The sequence below is a fragment of the Fundulus heteroclitus genome, unplaced genomic scaffold (genome assembly GCF_011125445.2).
Source record: "Fundulus heteroclitus isolate FHET01 unplaced genomic scaffold, MU-UCD_Fhet_4.1 scaffold_45, whole genome shotgun sequence".
Taxonomy (NCBI): Eukaryota; Metazoa; Chordata; class Actinopteri; order Cyprinodontiformes; family Fundulidae; genus Fundulus; species Fundulus heteroclitus.
The window spans coordinates 826,666-850,409 of NW_023396868.1; the positions used below are offsets into that span (position 1 = coordinate 826,666).

Consider the following 23,744-nt stretch of genomic DNA (forward strand, 5'->3'; position numbering starts at 1 on the left):
TGATTTTAACATCCATGTTGACACTGAATGTGATAACCTTGGTGTAGCCTTTAAAACTATCCTAGATTCAATTGGTTTTGCTCAAAATGTGCATAAACCGACACACTCTCGGCTCCATACTTTAGACCTTGTTTTGACATATGGCATTGATTGTGAAGAATTAACAGTATTCTCTCACAACCCTGTCCTGTCTGATCATTTTTAATAACATTTGAGTTTAATCTAACTGAGTTCTCCACCCCCAAAAGAGGGTTCCATTATAGTAGATCTGTAGAGAGAGTAGAAACTCTCTACTAAACTCTCTTTAGTAGAGTTTCAAATACCTGGGTGTTCACGTCAACAATAAACTGGACTGGACTCACAACACCGACGCCCTGTATAAGAAGGGCCAGAGCCGGCTTCACCTCCTGAGGAGGCTGGGGTCCTTTGGAGTGAGCCAGCCTCTGCTAAAAACTTTTTATGACTCTGTGGTGGCCTCAGCCCTCCTCTACGCAGTCGTCTGCTGGGCTCCTGGCAGCACAGAGAGGGACAGAAAGAGGCTGAACAAGTTGGTGAGGAAGGCCACTTCTATCCTGGGTTGCACTCTGGACTCTGTGGAGGAAGTAGCTGAGAGGAGGGTGTTGTCCAAGTTCACATCCATCATGGACAACACCTTCCACCCCCTGCACCAGACTGTAGAGGAGCTGAGCAGCTCCTTTAGTGCCAGACTTAGACATCCTGCCTGTAAAAAGGAGCGCTACCGCAAGTCATTCATTCCTGCTGCTATCAGATCTTACAATGCTGCACTGTAACTGTGACCATAACTGTAATAAGTAATATGCAATAACTAATGTACAATAATCTAATTAATACACTGTACTACAACCCGTGCAATAATCCTGATGTAGTGACTTCTGCTGCTATCAACACCTGAACATATGTCAGTACACATGTATGTATGTACAAATGTATACAATGTATATGCACATATATACGCGTAGGTACGTATGTATGTAGGCGTATATATATATATATATATATATATATATATATATATATATATATATATATATATATATATATATATATATATATATATATATATATATATATATATATATATATATATATATATATATATATATATATATAATGTTTATATATATATAGACCACTATGAATGTAAATAAGACATTATTTTTGATCCATTGTATATATGAAGATTCACTGTATATAACTGAATGCACCTTCCCTACTCTGCACCTTCTTGTATGAGCCGATGTGACGAGTGAATTTCTCTATTGTGAGATCAATAAAGACTATCTTATCTTTATTGGATACTGCTATATCAAAACTTAAAGAGTCTGTCCCCTTTTTAATAACCTCAGTATTGCAGAAATGCCCTGTAGATGGCAGCAATGCTGTTTCTTCCCATTCACAAATCGATACCTTTTCTAACAATGTGAGTTCCTCATTGCGTTCTGCATTAGATTATGTAGCTCCCTTGAAAAAGAAGGTGATTATTCACAGGAAGCTGGCTCCCTGGTTTAATTCAGAACTGCGCTCCTTGAAGCACAATGTTAGGAAATTGGAGAGAAAATGGCGCTCTCCACACCAAGAGGAATCCTACTTAATCTGGAGGGACAGTCTATTGTTGTATAACAAGACCCTTCACAGAGTTAGAGCAGCATATTTTTCATCATTAATTGAAGAGAATAAAAATAATCCTAGATTTCTCTTTAGTACAGTTGCCAAACTTACCCAGAGCCACAGCTCTGTTGAGCGATCCATTCCCTTAGCTCTCAGTAGTAACGATTTTATGGGATTCTTCATAAATAAAATTTATGCCATTAAAAATAAAATAATTGGCATCCTCCCAAACATGATTACCACGTCCTCAGTAAGTGAGGCAGCATTGGAGGAATCTTTAGAACCTGCGCAGTGTTCGAACTGTTTAGAAGCAGTAGAGCTTTCTGAGCCATCTAAAATTTTAGCTTCATCTAAACCTTCTACCTGTATGTTAGACCCAATCCCAACCAAGTTGTTTAAGGACATATTCCCTTTGATCAGTGGCACTATTTTAGACATGATTAATCTATCCTTAGTAAATTGATATGTACCACAGGTTTTTAAAGTAGCTGTTATTAAACCTTTACTTAAGAAACCTTCTCTTGATCAAGATGAGTTAGTAAACTACATACCTATATCTAATCTTCTTTTCTTATCTAAAGTTCATGAGAAAGTAGTTGCTAATCAACTTTGTGAACATTTACAAAGCAATGGCCTACTTGAGGAGTTTCAGTCAGGCTTCAGAGCTCATCATAGCACTGAAACAGCTCTGGTGAAGGTCACTAATGATATTCTCATGGCCTCAGATAATGGACTTGTGTCTGTACTTGTCCTGTTAGATCTCAGTGCTGCATTTGATACAGTTGATCACAATATTCTCCTACAAAGACTTGAACATACTGTAGGGATTAAGGGGAAAGCATTAGGCTGGTTTAAATCTTATCTGTTGGACACATTCCAGTTTGTCCATGTTAATAATAAATCTTCCTGAAACTCTAGGGTCACCTGTGGAGTACCACAGGGTTCAGTCCTTGGACCAATTCTATTTACTATATATATGCTTCCGATCGGCAAAATTATCAGACAGCATGGGATTAATTTCCACTGTTATGCTGATGATACTCAGCTATATTTATCCATAAATCCTGATGAATCCAATCAATTACTTCGACTGCAGTCATGTCTTGATGACATCAAAAGCTGAATGACTTTAAATTTCCTGCATCTAAATTCTGACAAGACCGAAGTTGTAATCTTTGGGCCAGAGTCCTCAAAAAATAAACTTCTTAACCAATCATTTAATCTGGGTGGCATTAACTTGGCCTCTGGTAATAACGTAAAAAATCTTGGTGTTATTTTTGACCAAGACATGTCATTTAAATCCCATATTAAACAGATTTCCAGAGTTTCCTTTTTTCACCTCCGGAATATCGCCAAAATTAGAAACATTCTGTCCAGGAGTGATGCTGAAAAACTGGTCCATGCATTTGTTACTTCAAGGCTGGACTATTGTAATTCTTTACTATCAGGAAGCCCACAAAATGCACTTCAAAGTCTTCAGCTGATCCAAAATGCTGTAGCAAGAGTTCTGATGAAAATCAACAAGAGGGATCATATTTCTTCAATTTTAGCTTCCATTCACTGGCTTTCTGTAAAATCAAATCGTGTTACCCTGAGCTACCTCTATAGTTATGCTGTTATAAGCTTAGGCTACTGAAGGACATCAGGGCCTATTTCTCTCACTCTACTGATTTCTACTGTTCTCCAGTTTTGCACTGCATTAGATTGAAATGACTGTTGTCATTTCAGCTTTTAACTTTTTGCTCTCTCTTTTTTCTTCATAGTAGGTACACCTGGTCTGATGTTCTGTTGACTGTGACATCATCCAGGAAAGACAGATCACCCGCTATTACCATCTAATGTAGAACAGATTACTAGATCAATGTGTGCTTCTGTGCCTTTTGTCTGTCTTGTTGTGTCTCTGCTCTGTCTTCTGTAACCCCCAGTCGGTCGAGGCAGATGACCGTTCATACTGAGCCCGGTTCTGCTGGAGGTTTTTCCTTCCCGTTAATGGGGAGTTCTCCAAAAAAAAAAAACAAAGAACCAAGATTATACACAGGTAGATTTAATTTACTAATAAAAAAGATAGCATTCAAAACCTCTGGAGGTTTTTCACATTTTGTCATGTTACAACCACAACTTTCAATGCATTGTTTGGCACCAAATCCAGCTGCAGTGCTTGTTTCCAAAAAGCTAAAGCTTAGTCTCTTCTGACCGAAGAACACAATTCCTGTCTAAGTTGCAGAACAGTTAAGTTTTCAGTTTGTGATAGTAGCACAGAGTAGGCTTTTGTTTTTACCCTGACTCCCAAGCAGCTAGTTGATTTATAATATAACATACATAATCAACCATACACAATGGTTTTAGAGATTTTGTATCCCGAAAATGTTGCACTTTGCAAATAAAAAACAACAATTGTTTATTATTATGGAATTTAGTTTTATCCACAAAACTGGTCAGAGTCAAAAAGGGACTTTGAGCTAAATGCAGCGCAATCCTTGAAGAAAATCTGACAAAAGACTCAGCATACTGATAGAGCAAAGATGGAGCGGTTTTACCTATGTTAGACCGTTCCTACAAACAGTAACTTAAACCATTTTTTTTAAATGCTGTTTAAAATGAAATAAGATTTATTTTCTTTGGTGTTCTGACCAATGAAATCAGCAAACAGCTCTCTAATTTTCAAGGAAAACCTGAAAGAAAAACACGTGTTGGCATTCAAAGTTACTGCAGGGCTATCATTGGATGGGGTTAAGTAAAAAAAAAGACACATTTTACTGTAGGCAACCGGAGAAAAAAAAACACATTTGCTAGCATGTCGTAAAAACCCTAAGACTCGTCTGATTGAATAAGCTTTGATCTTATTTTTATTTCCTGGGCGCATTATGTCGCGTCATGCTGGGACTTGTCTCATTGGCCGACACCTACCCGGAAGTGGGTGAAAGCTATCCTTTAATTCTAAGAATTAATTGAAAAGGATGTGTCCTGCTGGGTTTAAAAACTTGTCTGAATAAGCCATTTCCTCGGCAATGTCGATTGGAAAAGACGCAATCCTGTGACGTCACGACCCCGCCTGTCTCGCCGCCTGAAATGGTGTTTGTTATAACACTTGATCTGTGTGGGGCGGAAATCCATGCTTTGAATTCTACAGACAGGAAGGATGTATCCCGTCGGGTTTAAAAACTTGTCTGAATAAACTATTTCCTCGGCAATGCTTATTGATTGTAAAAGGCGCAATCTTGTTGTGTTGCAGACACACCTCGGCTAGTGTTTAACAAAACCCCTCCCTCCAAACAGACCGGCTCAAGCTTACATTCAACTTAGTGTCCTGAGTAGGGCTGTCGGATTTCTCTGCTGTTAGCTATGCCGTGTAGAAGCTTTTAAGTTAAGATCGGATTTCTCTGTTTTTTGGCTGTGCCGCGTAGAAGATGGGCCGCTCTGTAAAATGCTTTTTTTTTCAAGTTAAGAGCTGACCGACTGCTTAGAGGAGGAAAGTGAAGAGAGAACCTATTTTGCAGCAGTTATTAGCAGAGCCGCGCACAGAGCCTGATTTGTATGGAGAGTTGGAAGTGCCATAATGGAGACTTGCTGTCTATGGAAGGAGGAATGTGCCTGAATACTGCAGCATGAAATACTGCAATGTGAAACTGACTTTTCAGATTTTAAGTTTTATATTCAGAGTAAACACACACACAGATAAAACAAAGGTTGTCAAACAAAAATTCCATCATAACGTTTGGTTATAAGAAAACCCTAAAAAAATTTAAAATAAAAACATCTCCTGACCATCGAGATATTACATAAATTAATTACATAATTAAAATGATTTAAAAACAATAATAAATATATAATTATAATTGAAATAATATTTAAAATAACTCAAAACAATATTAATTTAAGCAGGGTCGAAGGGTGGGACTTCCAGGGGCCGATGTCCCGCCCCAGAAGTAGAAGGCGGGACATCCGGTTACAGTGGAAGGCGGGACTTCCGTTCAAGGAAGGTGGGACTTCCGCCGGAAGTGGTAGGCGGGACTTCCGGCTGTCACTTTCGAAATGTGGCCGTGGTTTGAGTTTGATTGAAGGGTACTTCATAATTCTTAACATCTCTGTGAGCACCCCACTGTCTCATCCAGTTTAAAATAGTACACAGAACCCATCTCTCCAAAAGCAAACTATCCCGTTTCTATCCAGAGGTCACCCCATACTGAGATAAATGCAAAACTGCCGTAGCCACAATGGTCCATATACTGGTCCTGTCCCGCTCTTGGTCAGTTCTGGACAGATGTTTTCCATACGATGTCTGGCTTGGCCGGAGTGGTGGTAACACCTGGCTCTCTCTTGGCTTTGTTTGGTTTCAGAGGTGATGGGTCGCCTCTACCGGCCTCTAAACGACAGGCACTGGCGTTTTGCTCATTGTTGGCAAGGCGCACAGTTTTGACCAGGTGGAAGGGTGCAGCTCCTCCAACTCACAAGCAGTGGTTATATGACCTTATATCATGTTTGAAACTGGAGAGAATTAGATGCTCTCTTCAACATTTAACTGGCAAGTTTGAAGAACCATGGGGGCTCTTTCTTGACTCATTCCAAAACTTGCAATGATGCTCCGGATAAAAAAAGTTAATTAATCTTAATAAAATGTGTTTCATCTCTGTCAGGGATAGGAACGTAGTGCGTAGACCTACTCGGTAGTGACCTGGGTGGGCTAAATGGGATTACTTTGTAGGGATTAATTTTCTGTTTATTACTTTATGTTTGTCAATGTTGGATAAATATTTCTTTGTATTTACAACTGTATGTACAATAGGAAAAGAAAACTCAATAAAAAGACAGTGCTGCGTGCTCAAAACTGATAAACTCTTCTCAACCCACTATCCTCGCCCTCGGTTTCGTGTCTGCCCGTGACCTGTTACTTCCACGCTCAATACCAGCTTTGCCCTCGCTGGATTCTGCCTATGCGCTCGTGACTTCAAATACTGTCCACCTCACCAGCCAATCACAGACAGGTTTCTTTTCATCCAATTAGAGTAGGGCTTGCAAATACTGCATTCATATGGATTAAATGAAAATGCTGCAGCTTTTGGCAGAAATTACTGAACATAACGGTGGGATTGAAGAAAAAACAACAACCAATAAACAGTTTAATATTTTAGCCTAAAATATTTAGTTTAAAATAATTCCTTGAGTTACTAAGTAAGGTGTGAAAAATCTATTTGTCTCTTTCTTTCCAGCTTCCGGGTGATGATGCAAAAGTTTCTTGTGATCATAATCATCATCATTGAAAGAGCACTTTAACACGAGGTAAAACAATAGGCCCGTTTACACTACACTTTTTTAACCGAGCTGAGCCGAGACGAGTCTGAGCTTGGATCAGTTAACCAAGCAAAGACAACCGTTTACACACCACACTATCCCAGGTCCTTAGTTGCGCCTCCTAGTGGCGATCTGCTGTACTACCGCTCTCTGGGATTGAAGGCGAAAGCAGCAAAACAAAACGGCGGCGCCCGTAACATTCAGGATGTTATGCTTGATATTGTGATATTTCGGTGTTTGCGCAGAGTCAGGGGAACAAGGCAACCATTGCTGAATTTATTTGAGAGAGTCGGCTTTTGGGAAGTGGATGAGACAAACAAACGTCTAATAAGGATTTATAGACGCAGGAAACAACGACAGACACTGAGGTTCATCACGCTGCTAAGCAGAATCAGCTCTGGAAACCGTGTGGCACGGTAAGGAAGCTAGTATTATTATGAATGTCTGAAATTTGTCTGAATGGAGTGTGAATTGGGACGTGCAGCCAGACACGCCGGAAAAAACGCTGACAGTCAGCTGACTGTAAGGGGATGACACAGTCTGCTCATGCGCTCTTTATCAGAAAACCGGACCAGAAAAAAAAACCAGGCCAAGACCTACTCAGAAACTGGTCTGTAGTTAACGCTGTCCGGTTATGTTAAGCGCGGTCCAGTTCAGTCTGCTGACCATTTACACACAAGAGTTATCTCTGTTACCGAGCTCGGACTGGTCTCGGCTCGGTTAAAAAAGTGTAGTGTAAACGGGCCTAATATAACATCTAATAAAATGACTTGGGTAAAGACTCAACAGTTTAAAACAACAACAACAACAACAATAAGCTGTTTAAACCCTTAAAAACAAACAGAAGTTATTTAAACTGAACTGTAAGATAAACAGCCAACCAGTGAAGGGAGGCCAGAATCGGGTAATGTGCTTTAATTTATGTTTTTCCATTAAAAGGTGTGCAGCAGCATTTGAACCAGCTGCAGACGTTTGAGTGAGGACTGACCGATTCAGAGATAAAGAGAATTACACTAATCCAGCCATGATGAAATGAAGACTTGGAGTAGGGAGTCCATATTTTTGCCTTGAAAGAACAGGTTTTACCTTTGCTTTGTTCCTCACATGATAAAAATTACTTAACTGAGGTCCCTTTTTGACTGTCAGGTTTAAAATCACCGTCCATTTTAAAATCGAGGGGCTGGGTCCGATCAGACAACTTCCCAGTACATAGAGGAACAAGGCAAGGATGCCCCTTATCTCCCCTCTTATTTGCCATGGTTATTGAACCACTGGCAGAGGCCATTAGAGCAGCCCCCTCAATACAAGGCCTGCAAATTGATGGGATACATCATAAGATAAGCCTTTATGCGGATGATGTCCTAATTTATGTTTCAAGTCCTGATACATCAGTACCTGCTTTACTTAATGTTATTGATTTGTTTAGCAAATTTTCTGGTTACAAATTTAATTTGACAAAATCTGAGGCCATGCCGATTGGGAGTCTAAATTCAATACCTAAAGCACTCCCCTTTTTCCCCTTTAAGTGGTCTCCAACAGGCTTTACCTATTTAGGTATATTTATAACCCCTACATTTAAGCAAATGTATAAAGCTAATTTTGTTCCCTTATTTGAGAAAGTGAGACAAGATTTGGAGCGCTGGAATTCCCTACCCGTCTCATGGTTAGGACGCATAGCCCTAATTAAGATGAACATATTGCCTAGAGTACTTTATCATATCCAAATGATCCCTGTTTTATTTTCTAATGGAGTTGTGAAAAAACTAAATGGCTGGCTTAGTTCTTTTATATGGAGCAAACGCAAACCAAAGCTAAAGATAGCTACTTTACAACTGCCAAGCACTGAGGGAGGTTTAGACTTACCAAATTTCAGAAAGTATCAGCTGTGTACTCATATGCGATTTATTCATGAGTGGATCTTAAATGATAAAACTTCTACTTGGTTGGGTGCTGAAACCTCCCTATCAAAATATCCACTGAGAGACCTGTTGTTTATTAAGAGTTTTAGGACTATCAGGCTGTGCTGTGACAACCCTGTTACGCTCAACACAATTAAAGCATGGCGACTAGTGCGTAGACTTGAGGGTAGGTCCAAACTAACATCAGTTTTCACTCCTATTCATAACAATCCCGATTTCCAACCGGGGCTGCTTGACACTGGCTTTAAACAGTGGGGTATCTCTGGCATTAACGTCCTGAAAGATTTATTTTCTGATAATTCTTTAATGTCATTTGATCTGATGGTTGAGAAATACAATATCCCCAGACGTGATTTCTTTCGTTTCTTGCAAATAAGACACTATATAGTGCAAAGCACAACCCTAATTAGTAATACTGAGATATCTCAGTATTACTAATGAGAAAGTGCTGTTTGGAACAGTTGGGAAAATGTCCATTAGGATACTCTACAGAGCTATGCATGATATTCCACCTGTAGCTTTGCAAGAGCTTAGAGAGAAATGGGAGAAAGAGCTTTCTGTTACAATTCATGATAATGAATGGAAAGATATATGGACCTATGCTAGATCAGTTTCAGTATGTAACCGTGCCAAGTCGATACAATTTAAGATTTTGCATAGAATGCATATATCCACTAACCGTAGGCACAATTTCAATCCCACTTTATCACCAATGTGTCTTAAATGTAAAACTGAAGTGGGAACATTAACTCATTGTCTTTGGTCATGCCATAAGTTACAAAGATATTGGTCTAATATTTTAACTGAAATTGAAAGGATATTAGGACTGAACCTACAGATGGACCCAATGTCTCTTATTCTGGGCCTTCCAGCAAGATGTGTTCTGTTAAAAAATCAGAGACTGTTCTGTATTCTTACATATGCAGCTAGGAAGAATATTTTATTGCAGTGGATAAATAATAGAGACCCAACTGTTAAAAGGCTGGCATAAGGTGCTTTTTGATTTGATACCCTTGGAATATTTAACATGTATGATACACTCCAAATCGAAACAATTTTATAAAGTATGGGAATCTTATTTGAACTACCTTGACCCGAATGTATCAGCCATTTTGTTAAAAGGATTTCCTGAAAGGTCATAAAGGAAGACATGCTGTTGCACTTTTTCTATTTTTACTTTTTTTTCCTCCATATATGGAACTGTATATGCATAGCTTAGCCTCTGTGTGTGTGTTTTTTTTTTCTCTTGTTTGTTGGTTTGTTTAAGCGATTGCATATTGGATATTTGTCTACTTGCTGTGAAATGGAAAATGAATAAACATATATTCTTAAACAAACAAACAAGGGGCTAAACATTCATTGTCAGGGTGTCTAAACCAACAGGATCAACACTTCTTTGGGTGTTTCAACTGGTATATTTGACAATTCATGATTTGCAAAGACAAAGAGATTTGAGTTTTGATGTCCTCCTCGTCATTAACTTCATCTCTTTCTATAGATTCTCTTTCTCATTGAATTTAGGACTTTCCATATGCCTTATCATCTAGGTCTATATTGAAAAACCTACAGCAAAGTGATGAAATGTTGATTCTGGATGTAGTGTAGGAATTCCTTCAATATAAACCAAAGAAAATTTTACATTACCTGCCAGAAGCTGGATTAAATCTTTAAAAAAAGAGACAACAGTATTTTCACACCTCACATAGTAGTTCAAGGAAATCTTTTAATCTAAATGTTTTAGGCTAAATATTTTAGGCTAAAATGAGTAAACACTACTGATGGATTTTTTGGGTAAACTAAATACAGCAGTGTTACATGTGATTGTTTCTAAAACAGCATTTTTCTGAGCTGTGCTTAAAAGGGCAAACATTGAGAGTATACCGACTTCTCAAGGGACCACTACACCACTGCGGACAGCCACAGATCAGCTGCAAGGGGCAGGCAACAACTAACAATGTCAAGTTACTTTTCTGTAACCAACGCAGTCACGTATTCCTGTATAAACCCTGATTTAAATGTAAACCTTAACTTGTTTTTGTTGTGAAATACTGAATTATACATTTAACTGGAACAACATAGAACAAAGCTCACCTGTTGACAATGCTGATGAGCTCCTTGAGTTTTTCCTCTCCTTCTTGTCTTTCTCTGTTACTGGCATCTGCATCCCTACCCTTGAGGATGGGAAGCTCAAATCGCTTCTTAAATTCCTGGGCAGTACCTGCCATCAAAAACAATGAGCAGAAGAAATAAATTTGATGGGTCCAGATGTTCTATGGGTGCTGCAACTTACCAAGGATTCCAGCATTTACAAAATGGACCAAACTGAAATACTCCAGGAGGTCATTCTGGATTGGAGTGCCTGATATCAGCACTCTCCGTTGAGCATTCATAGCATTCAAAGCTTGATAAGTCTGGTTGTCAGCATTCTTCAGTCGATGGCCCTAATAGCAGAAAAGGAAACTGTAACATTCAGCATTCAAAATTCCTTTGCATTTCTAAGTTGAAGAGTATAATCCACAATACCTCATCACAGATCACAAGTCCGACATTCCCCTTGTGCAGGATGTCCGCATGAAGTCGAAATGTCTCATATGAAATTATCAGAATGGGTGTTGCCACTTTCAAACCATACTGAGAAATGAAGTTCACTAGAAATCACAGAAATCATGCTATTTTCATTGTTATTAAAACATAAAACAGGTTAAACAAAGCCCAGTGCTCCCAGTATTGAATCTAAAATAGGGTAACTTATGAGAACAAAAATTCATTATATCCATCAACACTTTGTGAGGTTTCCTTGACACAAAGTTCTGTCAAATAATAGGTGTCTCTGAATATTCATGATGACAGAAGAAACTACCTTGCTGCTTATTTCCATATATTCAGACACCAGTTTGCAAATTCCTTTTGCCTACAGTTTTTGGTTGATGACTAATTTTCACAAAGTTGCTGTAGATGATCTACCTAGCTGCTTATTAATCTCCTCCTTTGAGCCTCCATCAATTGCCACTGGTGAAATGCGACCTCCAAGCCACTTTCCTACTTCATTGTACCAGTTCCGAACCAGACTAGAAGGTGATACCACAATGGCCCTGTCTATCTCTGGCTTAGCATCAGGGCTTTGACGTAGCAAGGTCCATATGAGAGTGATGCACTGCAGTGTCTTTCCCAGGCCCATTTCATCAGCGATGATGCAGCCATAAGATCCAGGGATGCGTCTACCAGTCACACAATCCCACAAGAACTTTACTCCCTAAAGACATAAAAAAATACATTTATGTTCATTAGGGGTACTCAATTTAATAAAGATACATTTGTTTTCATTTTCCACTGCAGCTGAAGGTTCTCTTCATATTTTCACAAAGTATGACTACTTGTATAACTACTTCCAATCGTTCAATTTAATTTCGTTCAGTTAATTTATACAGTATTGATTAACACCAAATGTTGTCTCTAAGCACTTTACAATATAGGGAAATATATAGTAAGATTCAGATCATAAGTATTACATACATCCATTACATTAAACGGGGCCCTGCTTATAAAACAATGCAGTGAAGATCAGTTTACCATGGAAGTTGGTAAAAATGTTTTCTATTTAAAGAAATCCAGGAGATTGTATCGAGTCATTTACTTGCATCATTCACTACTCCTGCAGGAGCATACAAGACAGCGGACAATTGCTTGTATTGTGTTGTTGACTTTTCAGCAACACCTTATACAGAGCATGCATTTAGCGGTAGTGGAAAGGAAAAATCCTCTTTAACAGGAAGAAACCTTGACCATCTTCATGCAATAACTAAACCAAGGCGAAAAACACCAAATCTGATGTAAACATTGTGGTATGCTTGTGAATAAACAAAGCTGAATATTAACCACCTCCTAAGAACAGCTTTAAAGACTGTTAAAACGCTCGGACAAAACATTTTGTCCGAGCGTTTTAACGCTTGTATGAAACAGTGTCACTGCTTTTAAATTGTTTTTATTGTTTTATATTTGTGCATATGTATTAATTGGTTTTATTTTTGTAACCAGGTTGTAGTGTTTTTGCAGATTTCTGCCCAGGTCCCCCTTGAAAATGAGATCCAGATCTCAACGGGGTTTATCTGGTTAAATAAAGGAAATAAAAAAATAAAAAAATAAATAAATTTTACCATGCTGGACTGCAGTGACTAGAGTGGAACGGAGTCGTTCTGAGAGGAGAAAAAGGTGCAATGTGTGTGTGTGTGTGTGTGTGTGTGTGTGGAGGGGGGGGGGGTGATGTGCAGGTCTGATAGGGCATGTGTGTGTGTGTGTGTTTGTGTGTGTAATTGTTTTAAATTATATTGGAGTTACTTTGGTGTCTAATATCTTGCCTCAAGTGACTGTCCAGCTGTTTAGAAACTAATCTTGCTGTAAGTCTGACCATACGACTCCTTTCTGGACTCAGAGGTGGTCAGGGAGGAGCTGACAGCTGTCAGGGTTGAGTTTTGACTTAGCTTTCTGTTTAATATTAGTTTTCAGTTTTCCTCTTTGTTTGGGTTTTAGTTATGATTTGACTTTAATTTCTGTTAGTCTCAGCTCCTACTTTCCCTTCACTTAAGCTTTCCCTTCACTCCCTTTGCAGTCAGTCACACCTGTTGGTAATTAATCAGTCAGACGCATTTCACCTGCTAGCCTCCCTATTTAAGCCTCTCTCTGTTTCACTCCAGTGCCGGTCCGTCATCAAGCTACACCTATTCCATGCCTGTCTGCGTGTGTTACCCCTGCTTGTCTTTGGAACCCTGCTACCTCTGCTCCTCCTTAAGGTTTGCTCTCTGTCTACTGCTGTGCTCTGGTTTCCCCTGCCGTACCGAAGAACCTGTGAGATCTGTTACTGAGCTCTGGCTCGCAAAGGACTCTCTCCGGACCGTCAGCTCCTGCCATCATTTACACCCCTGCTCCCGTGCAGTCCTGTCTCTCTGGTTACATCATCAAACAACCATCTCTTAATAAACTCATAAAAGATTCCTACCTCTGTGTGTAGTGTGTTCGGGTCATCAGAACAAAACATGACAACAGCTGTTCCAGATTTTATGATTGAGATGTAATCTTTAGAATTTAATTAATTTTTTTTTTTACTTGTGTTAGTCACACTTTGAGACACTTAATAAGCCCTATAAATAACAGTCATAAGTGTTATAGTGTCATTCCCTCCATCCATCCATTTTTTATACCAGCTTATCCATAATCCGCAATTGGTGTCTACCTCCAACGGTCAATGGGGGAGAGGCGGGGTAAATGATGGACAGATCTATTTATGTTAAAATTTTTTCAATCAATATAATACTTCCAACGACCGGAAGGTTTTCAGTCAACAGGGCTGGAGAAGCTCTGCTCAGCTGTCGCATTTGACATGACACTGATGCACGCAGTGGTAGAATAATAATAAAACTGATTTGTCTGTTGTAATATTTTCTTATTAAACTCAGACATAAAATAAAAGTTTTATGTTCTGTTTTGCAGAACTTCTGCTGACATAACCTTTTGTATTTTCTTAATAACAGATAATATTGTCTCAATAGTTAAAATGTAAAAGTTCTCTATTCATTAAAAACTGTTTTGTGGGTCCTGGGTGTCTGGAGGGAAGGACAATAAAGGATACTTCTATTCTAAAAAGATGACTGCTCCTTCAGTTATCAGAGTGGACTTAGTTTACTCTCTAGTTTTGTTTTAGTTTGAGGAAAATTACAAAGTAATTTTAATGCAGGCAAGAAAATGTAACATCGTGATCTTCATTGTTGTTAGATTAGTAAGAAATCTTAGGAATACCTCTATCTGATGGGGTCTAAGTACATTTCCCAATACTGGATCCACAACAACATGAACTGGAAGCTTTTCTCTGAAAAAAAATAAAAATAATTTTGTTTATCCTATCAGTTGAAGTTTGTCAACAGTTGGTTGTTTACTACGTATGAATACCTCTATCAGATCTGTATAATATTTGTGGTTTTGGAAGGCTTATTGTGCCTTTTTGCCATGCTGCATTTTAGCAGAAAGAGGAATGCAGGAACCTACTTGTCAGCTTTGATCAGCTCATGAGCACTTCGAGTTGGGGGCTCATAAAGTACCAAAGCATCTTCAGCAAAGGGATCGTGGAGTGCTTTCCTTACTCCTGCATGTTTGAGACCAAGTGCTTTGCTTCCAAGTGAGCCTGTTAGCCATTAGTGAAGGAAGACAAACAGAGAAGTCATTCTTCATCAGCAGACTGAAATCACACTGGTAAAACTCACCTGTGTAGTTGGGAATAGGAATTTTAAAAGGCTTGGAGAGAATATTCAGAATAGATGCCTCCTGTAGAAAAGAGTTTTATTTACTGAGTCTTGTCAAGGTAAATGTATTCAGAGATGTTGAGAGTTTCAATAATGCTTACATGCTTGTCAGCGCCCATGCATTCAGGCCAGTTAAGTTGTTTCAGAGGCTTTCTGTAGGGAGACATGTGGCTCTCCCTTATCCCATCCACTCTTCTTACCTTCTCCTGAGAGAAGAAATCCAATCAATCAATAACACTCTTGGTCATTTCTACACAAGCTCATGTTTAATTTTGTATGAAACCAAGCACAAACCTGTAAGAGTCAAGCTTATCCATAAATTAGTCATCTGGATAGCCTTTGAAACAATTCATGTCTGTATCAATTCATGTCTGGTTATATCAAATGAAACTAGCTGTCACAGACAGTTTCGTCCCCTAGGTTGTCAATCTGATGAACAGCTAAGTGCTTAAGTGCCCATATTGATACCATGCATATTTGCATCAGTCCAACCATGCCCTCCTCTTTTAACTAAAATGTATATATGAATATCTACAAGAAAATATTTCTATTTACCATTATTGTATACTGTACTTAAAAATATCTAACCTGACAACAGCCAGATGCATGTATCGCTCCGCCTAGCTCCACTCACATACATCTGGGACATCGCTCATTGAAAGTGATTTCCCCAACCAAATTTTTGGTCTGGCCAATCAGGACGCAGGGCGGGTGTTTCATGGATGTGACGTAGTGGAGAAGCCACCGTGAGATTCCAACGACAATGGCGGCTCGCATCGAGGAAGCAAGCGTTAGCATTGATGCTGCTATTTCTTCCGTGTTGTCCAATCTATCTGATATTGTTTCATTAAAAGAACATCAGAACGGCTCTGAAGGCTTTTGTTGGTGGAAACCATGTTTTCGCCCTTCTCCCGACCGGATTTGGCAAGTTTTGTTTTCCGGGGCGCGTACGCGGACGCGGTTAGCGCGAACCATATTAGGAGGCCTTTAGTCCTCGACGCGGTCGGCCCGGGATCGACTCCGACCCGCGGCGCTTTGCCGCCTGTCTTCCCCCCTCTTCCTGTCAGCTCACTGTCAATAAAACGCGTGCCACTACGGTGTTTCCCGCAGGAATTTGCTTATGCGAGGCGGACCGACTCGCGGAGCGGGGGGGGGGTGGGGGGGGTGGGGGGTTGGTGGACGACACGTTTTCCGCGGCCGCCTCGCCAAGATAGCGCTGCGGGAAACCCTGCACTAGAGCCGCAAACACATAAAAAAAAAGTTTTTTTTTCCTGCGTCGGTCTCATCAGCGTCACGGGTTAGCTTCGGTGTGAGTGGTTGAAATAGCACGTCGATAAAGATGACAGACAAGTGGCTTATCCAATCATATGCAAGGAGTTTTGATAAGGCCCAGCCTTCAGTAAAGGCAATTCCTATCGCGGTGTCCCAGATGTATGTGAGTGGAGCTAGGCGGAGCGGGACATGCAGCTGGCTGTTGTCAGGTTAAAAAATATCTTCATTGAGAGCAAAATGGAATCAAATTCAATTTTCTTGCTGGTTAAACATGATTCTGATTCCGGCTGTGGAACAGGGAACTTGGTCTTGCATGTGGGTTCTGAAGGTGCTCCAGTGAGAGGGGCATGGGCCCAGGCCCTGCCACCAAAGAAGATCACAGGAGAAGAAATTTGCTTCTCTAAACCCACAACGGAGTTCTGTGGCCTATCTCCAGACATCAGCGTTAAAAATGGGGGTAAAGTCAGGCAGAGGGTTAACAAGTAACAATGTATATACAGTATACTACTTAAAAGTTGAGTTTGCGATTTTTCCAGAAAAGCAATACTGCATGAAGCCTCAGCCATGCGAGAGGGTCACGCAGTTTCTCTGCTCGCTAAACTGCCCTCTGCTGCAGCCTTAGTGAGCTGCATGTGATTGAAACTACCACTGAAAGTGTAACTTTGAGACAGCAGCAAAGGTTATGTATTTTTAACAAAGCGTGAATGCAACAAACTTTTGCATTGAAAAATGTTTCATTATCAACATTATCAATAATGTAGACTAATAGTTGCAGCCCTAGTTTTTTTCCTCAATTTTATATAGATAGATAGATAGATAGATAGATAGATAGATAGATAGATAGATAGATAGATAGATAGATAGATAGATAGATAGATAGATAGATAGATAGATAGATAGATAGATAGATAGAGTAGTAACTGACAAGTAAAAATTACTAAGCAAATCAAAGTAAATGGGGTGTGTGGCCGAGGGGTTAGAGCAGCGTGCTTGCACTCAGAGAAGGATGCAAGTACCCGGTTTGATCCCAAGCGCCGGCACTCTGGGTCCCTGAGCGAGACCCTAAACCCCCGATTGCTCCCCAGGCGCCACACAGTGGCAGCCCACTGCTCCCCAATGGGATGGGTTAAGATGCAGAAGTGAATTTTCTCCATTGTGAGATCACTAAAGTTTTATTATTATATTATTATTATTATTATTATTATTATTATTATTATTATTATTATTATTATTATATCATTAATAATAATAATAATAATAATGGTGTAAATAAGGTGGGTTTAAACATTGCTGTGTGACAATTAACTAGTTTTATGTTTCATTGTCATGACACATTTCTTAATCACAGCTCTTGAAAGACAGCGTGACCAACGCCAAAGGGCAAAACAGGCAGAGCAGGCGACCAACGCCAGAGGAAAAAAAAAACAGGCGTACGACAACGCCAGAGGAAAGGAGCAGGCGTACGACAACGCCAGAGGAAAGGAACAGGCTTACGACAACGGCAGAGGAAAGGAACAGGCTTACGACAACACCAGAGGAAAGGATCGCCGGGGCGTGAGGGAAAGTTGGGACGTGAGGGAAACGCCGGGACGTGAGAGAAACGCCGGGACGTGAGGGAAATGCCGGGACGTGAGGGAGACGCCGGGACGTGAGGGAAACGGGAAAATGTAAAATACCAAAACAGAGAAAACTATAATATCAGGAACCAGAGGGCATCCTCACACGCCAGGGACACAAGAAATCTAAATACCAGGAGACAGAGGGCGTCCTAACACGTCGGGGAACCAAGAAATCTAAACACCACAACACAGAGGGCGTCCTAACACGCTGGGGAACCAAGAAATCTAAACACCACAAGACAGAGGGCGTCCTAACACGCCAGGGAACCAAGAAATCTAAACACCACGAGACAGAGGGCGTCCTAACACGCCAGGAACAGATAAATCCCAAAATACTAGGGAACGGAGGGCGTCCAAACACGCCAAGAGACAGAGGGCGTCCTAACATGCCAGGGAACCAAGAAATCTAAACACCACGAGACAGGTGGCGTCCTAACACGCCAGGAACAGATAAATCCCAAAATACTAGGGAACGGAGGGCTTCCTAACATGCCAAGGGACAGAGGAACTAGAAAGTCAAAACAAAACCTAAAGAGAGCTCGAACCAGACAAACTAAGGGGTGTGAAACAGCTCAAAACTAGGGAGTCAGAGACCTAAACGAGTGCTGGGACCTAATGATCGCTGGAACCCAATGAGCGCAGGAACCATAGTGTGCAAGACAAAAATAAAGAACCAAACCAAGAACTAGAAAACAAAAGGCAGAAACTAGAAAACTCAGACATGAACTAAAAAATAAAGCAAAAACTAGGGCAGGAACAACTAACGTAAAAACTAGAAAACAAAAGCAAAAACTGGAAAACTAAGGTAAAAAAAAAACTAGAATACTAAAGTAAAACTAGAAAGCTAAAGCAAAAACTGGAAAACTAAGGGCAAAATCTAGAATCCTAAAACAGAGCAGGAAAAACAAAAGCAAAACAAAGACTAAAGAACTCTAAGAAAAACAAAGAAACACCAAGATGACTCTAAAACTGAGGAATTCTAAATAACTCAAAACTAAGGCAGAGCTCAAACAAAAAATAAACAACAAGCACTGGCCTTAAGGGCGCAGGCAAAGACGGCTTGCTAGGCCAAAGGAGTCCTCGTGGAGGTCGTCCGGGACGAGGCAGGCGGCGGAGCAGCATCGCCCGACTAAAGCCTCGAGGGGGGCGGCCCCGACAAGGCAGAACCAGGCAGCCCAGATGGCGTGGTCGGCGGATCTGGCCGAGCAGGGAAGTCCCAGATGGACGTCGTGGCGGACGGCCGCGACGAGGCAGAGTCAAGAGGCGCAACGACCACAGTCTGCAGCTCCGGCCAAACAGGAGAGTCGTGGAGGACGACCCCGGCGAGGCTGAGACAGAAGGCGCGGAGACTGCTGTCCACGGCCGAGTTCAGAATTCTGGTGCGGGCACCGCAAACGGCAACCCTAACCAGAAGAACAGGGAGCGAGAGTAACATCACCAGGGACTGATGCGGAGCAACTCCCTCGGCGACTTCGGACGGAGACGGATCGGCACCCACGGCGGCCTTGAACGGAGGTGGATCGGCACCCACGGCGGCCTTGGACGGGGGTGAATCGGCACCCACGGCGGCCTTGGACGGAGGCGGATCGGCACCCACGGCGTCCTTGGACGGAGGCGGATCGGCACCCACGGCGGCCTTGGACGGAGGCGGATCGGCACCCACGGCGGCCTTGGACGGAGGCGGATCGGCACCCACGGCGGCCTCGGACAAAACAGAGACAGTTCCAACACTTACCTGGACACGTCAGCCGCTCAGACCCTGCTCTCGGCGGGACCCTGCTCTCGGCGGCCGGCGGGACTTTGCTCTCGGCGGCCAGCGGCGCGATGTGCGCACCCACGCAGGCTTGGGCTTTGGCGTACGCAGCTCCTCCATGACCTGAGACAAACCAGCTGGGGAATAAGTCATCCTGGTCGCCATAATAAAAGTCCCACAGCTGCGACTCCGTGATGCAGGGGGCTCTTGCTGGAGAGGGAGCAGTCTTTGGAGCAGCAGCTGGAGCTTTTACTCGAGGGGCCAGCTGAGTGTCGTGGAGATGGCAACAGAGACAACGACGAAAAGGTGGATGTCTGGCCAGACTCGTCTGCGCAGCTATGCTGATGTCGGGCCGGCTCACCGGGGAACCAGGGGCTGCTTCAGGCTGAGCTCCCTGAGGATCAACGGTGGTGCCTATGCGCCGGCGTGCATGGCGTTTGCGCTGGGGGATGCCGGGCAATGAAGGGGAGGCTGTTGCTGATGGGGAGGCAGTGGGAGCTGCAGCTGAGACAGGAGTAACAGCGGAGGAGGAGATAGTTGAGACAGGAGCAGCGGCGGCGGCAGGCAGGCAAGTGAGTAGAGAGTCGATTGACGGGGTGGATCCTGACCAATAGTTCCAGTCGATCTCCTTGAAAAGGTCTGCTAACTGGGGATGTCCGGGGAACTGCCATGCCAGGCTCGAAAACCGACCCTCCCAGATGGCTTGTATTTGGGATGCTGTATCCACCCGCAGCGGCGATGGACCCAATGAAGCGACTGTGGCCAAGCAGCGCTCGAGTTCCTGGAGGACTGTCTCCACATTGCTGACCAATTGTGGAGGGAGAGGAATCATCTGGCCAGCTCCTGCACCAGAGCTTTGGGTGTATGTCGGGTTCATCTTTGGCCGTTCCGTACTGTCATGTTTTGTTCTGATGACCCGAACACACTACACACAGAGGTAGGAATCTTGTTTGATGGTTGTTTGATGATGTAACCAGAGAGACCGGACTGCATAGGAACTGGGGTGTAGATGATGGCAGGAGCTGACGGTCCGGAGAGAGTCCTTTGTGAGCCAGAGCACAGTAACAGATCTCACAGCACAGCAGAGATTGAACCAGAGCACAACCACAGTTTCTTCAGCACGGCAGGGGAAACCAGAGCACAACAACAGGTTCTTCAGCACGGCAGGGGAAACCAGAGCACAGCAGTAGACAGAGAGCAAACCTTAAGGAGGAGTAGAGGTGGCAGGGTTCCAAAGACAAGCAGGGGTAACACAGGCGGACAGGCATGGAGTAGGTGTAGCTTGATGACAGACTAGCAGGGAAATGAGAACAGAGGGATACTTAAATAGGGAGAGTGGAAGGTGAAACGACTATCCACAGGTGTGACTGATTGCAAGGGAGTGAAGTGAAGGCTGAGTGAGAAGGGGAGGAGAAAACTGAAAACAATAAAGTTGAATCATAACTAAAACCCAAACGAGGAAGAAAAAAATAAAACTAATGGTAAACAAGAGCCAAATCAAAACTAAACCATGACAGAAATGTCCAGTATACAGAATGATTAGCATTACCTTTTTTGTTTTTGTTTTATTTTTTGCAGAAAGTATATTGATTCAGAATCAGAGCAGCTCCTGATTCATTAAAGCAGTGACCATTTACTGAAGTGATGTGGGAGGTAGCTGCTTCAAACTAAGTTTACAGAGAAACATAAACCTGGTGAGAAAACATTCAGAAAGCTGGGCTTACAGTGTTTCCCGTCTGCTCGCTGTCACCGCTGGTCTCTCTGACTGGTTTGCGTTTAGCCAACTGACTGGGAGCCAGGCTTCTCCTCTGCCACAGACAAACACATCAGCAATTCAGTACAAATCTGAGGACTGTTTCACAAAAGCAGAATTTAGCATCTAAAATGCAATTTTATTCCGCTGCTGTTCCTTTTTAACCTTTATATATCAATTGTCGATTAATGGTTAGATTAAAGTTTGTTCCATCCGATTAACTGATAACATCCACTTAGAACAGGGGTGTCAAACATACGGCTTGCGGGCTGGTTAAGGCCCGGTGGCTAAATGCATTATCATTATTCCCAAAAAAAAAAAAAAAAAAGTTTGTCTTTAGTTTTTAGTTTGTCTCAATGCTAAAAAGAGCTCATCAGATTTGACTTACACAAGTGGAGCAGTCAGCTTTCTTTATAATGCTCCGCTTGATTTATGAATGTGAATAGTTTTATTATGATTCATGCGGGGAATATCTCAAATGATATGGACACTACAATGGGAAAGTAGGAGAGGAAAGGAAGAACAAGAAGAAAAAAAGAAAAGGTGAAAGAAAGGGGAGATAAAAGGAAGAGAATGATAAAACAATTACTGAAAAAAACATGTAGGGGAGACCGGGGCTAGTTGTCACATGGGTAAGTTGTCACATTGCAATTATCTTCTCCATCAGAGGGTGCAACCAAAAAGTGGAATACTAGTTTTTTTCCTTTGCATGGTCAGGTCTCACGGACTGAGTAAGAAGAGGACAAGACATTGTAAGTTGAGATGAGCACCAATTGACCATTTTCCACTACCCAAAGTAAAAAATATGCACTCTATATATTTTTTAAATAACCTTCATTGAGATAAAAAACTTCTAGCAGTTATATATATGGACTTGTTAAAGTAGATATTAAGGCATCCAGTCATAGCTCAGCCTAACATTAAGATAGAGCTAGCATTAGCAAACATGGTCCTTTGGAACAACTTGTCACAGTCCTTTTGGGGTAAGTTGTCACATGTAATAACTTACCCCAAAATGTTAAGTTTCAAAAATAATTTACATCAATACATCCTAATAAAAATGTTAGATTATTTTTTCAGAAAAAAGAGCGACTTAAAAGAGGACAAAGTGAGAGAGAAGATGGTCAGGAATTATAAAAGAAAAACAGAGCATGGCCGTGCAGCACCTGACGTGATGCTGAGGGCTGTCAGGCAGGTGACTCTAGGTCACAAGTCGATCAGGAGTACAGCGAAGGACTTTAATGTCAATTACCGTACTTTGGGGTGATACTGTAAAACCTTTACACCAGTGGAAATTCAGGGTCAGACAGCTATCAATTAATGTTTCCTAATATTTCATTTTATATCATGTTATTTCATATGATGCATGTGCTCCTGGCAATTCAATCTACATAAGCTATGCTAAAACTGCAACTTAAATGAGGAGTCTGACTCGTGAGATTTTCTTCTGTTCTTTTGTTTGTATTCAAAGTTTAAGTGTCAGTTTTGTAATGCATGTTGCATATTATTTCATGTTATTTCATAAGTAGTAAAAGTGAGTTATTGTCATTTATTCACTTAACATTAAAAAATAACAAAATTAATTTTGCCCTTATTTTATTGGTTGTGACATCTTACCCCATATAGTGTGACACTTGGAGGGGCAACTTGTCACATGGTGACAAGGTCCATTAGATCGCTTAAAGCTCTGCACAGGAATAAGATATGAAATATACCTGAATACAAAATATATACCTGAGACTTTGGTCTTTCATCTGTTACATATGTTTTTTTATATATGGTGTTTTGATTCCAATATTTATGTATGAGTGTAAAAAGTGTGACAACTAGCCCCGGTCTCCCCCACTTCTTTTAATTAAAAAATCTGCAGTTCCTATATTGTCCACGAGGAGCGCTGTATTTTAATCAGCAGATGATAGCGCTGCGCTTCAGATGTGTAAAATTGATTTTAAATCATTTCTTAATTTTGATCTGTTTGATGTATTTTGTCATGCAGGACAGTGTTTTTAAGTTCCAAAAAATGTGAATAAATGTTTTTCAACATTGTACAATCACTGTGATCAGTTCTGCATAATGCACAAGTAAATGTTTAACTGAGTAAAAGTATTGTTGAAATTGCACACACTTTTCTTAATAACGCTGAGATTATTCATAATATATTGTGTAAAAGTTAAATTAATTTAATATAAAAATCAACAAGTCCACTTTTATTAGTTCTAT

General features: G+C 41.2%; 1 protein-coding gene across 2 annotated transcripts in view; it reads right to left on the reverse strand.

Annotated features, from left to right (window-relative positions):
• rad54l (RAD54 like) overlaps positions 1–23,744 on the reverse strand; it is a 64,191-nt gene that overhangs the window by 27,969 nt on the left and 12,478 nt on the right. For both annotated transcript variants that reach the window (XR_004929434.1, XM_036131651.1), the window contains exons 2-10: positions 21,496–21,579; positions 15,229–15,333; positions 15,089–15,149; positions 14,874–15,009; positions 14,628–14,697; positions 11,802–12,090; positions 11,361–11,485; positions 11,128–11,278; positions 10,929–11,055 (exon numbers count right to left, since the gene is read on the reverse strand). Coding sequence is in view for 1 of the 2 variants with exons in the window: in XM_036131651.1 (XP_035987544.1) it covers positions 10,929–11,055; positions 11,128–11,278; positions 11,361–11,485; positions 11,802–12,090; positions 14,628–14,697; positions 14,874–15,009; positions 15,089–15,149; positions 15,229–15,333; positions 21,496–21,579 (1,148 nt within the window). In the remaining variant the exon portion in view is untranslated. The remainder of the gene's footprint in view (positions 1–10,928; positions 11,056–11,127; positions 11,279–11,360; positions 11,486–11,801; positions 12,091–14,627; positions 14,698–14,873; positions 15,010–15,088; positions 15,150–15,228; positions 15,334–21,495; positions 21,580–23,744) is intronic.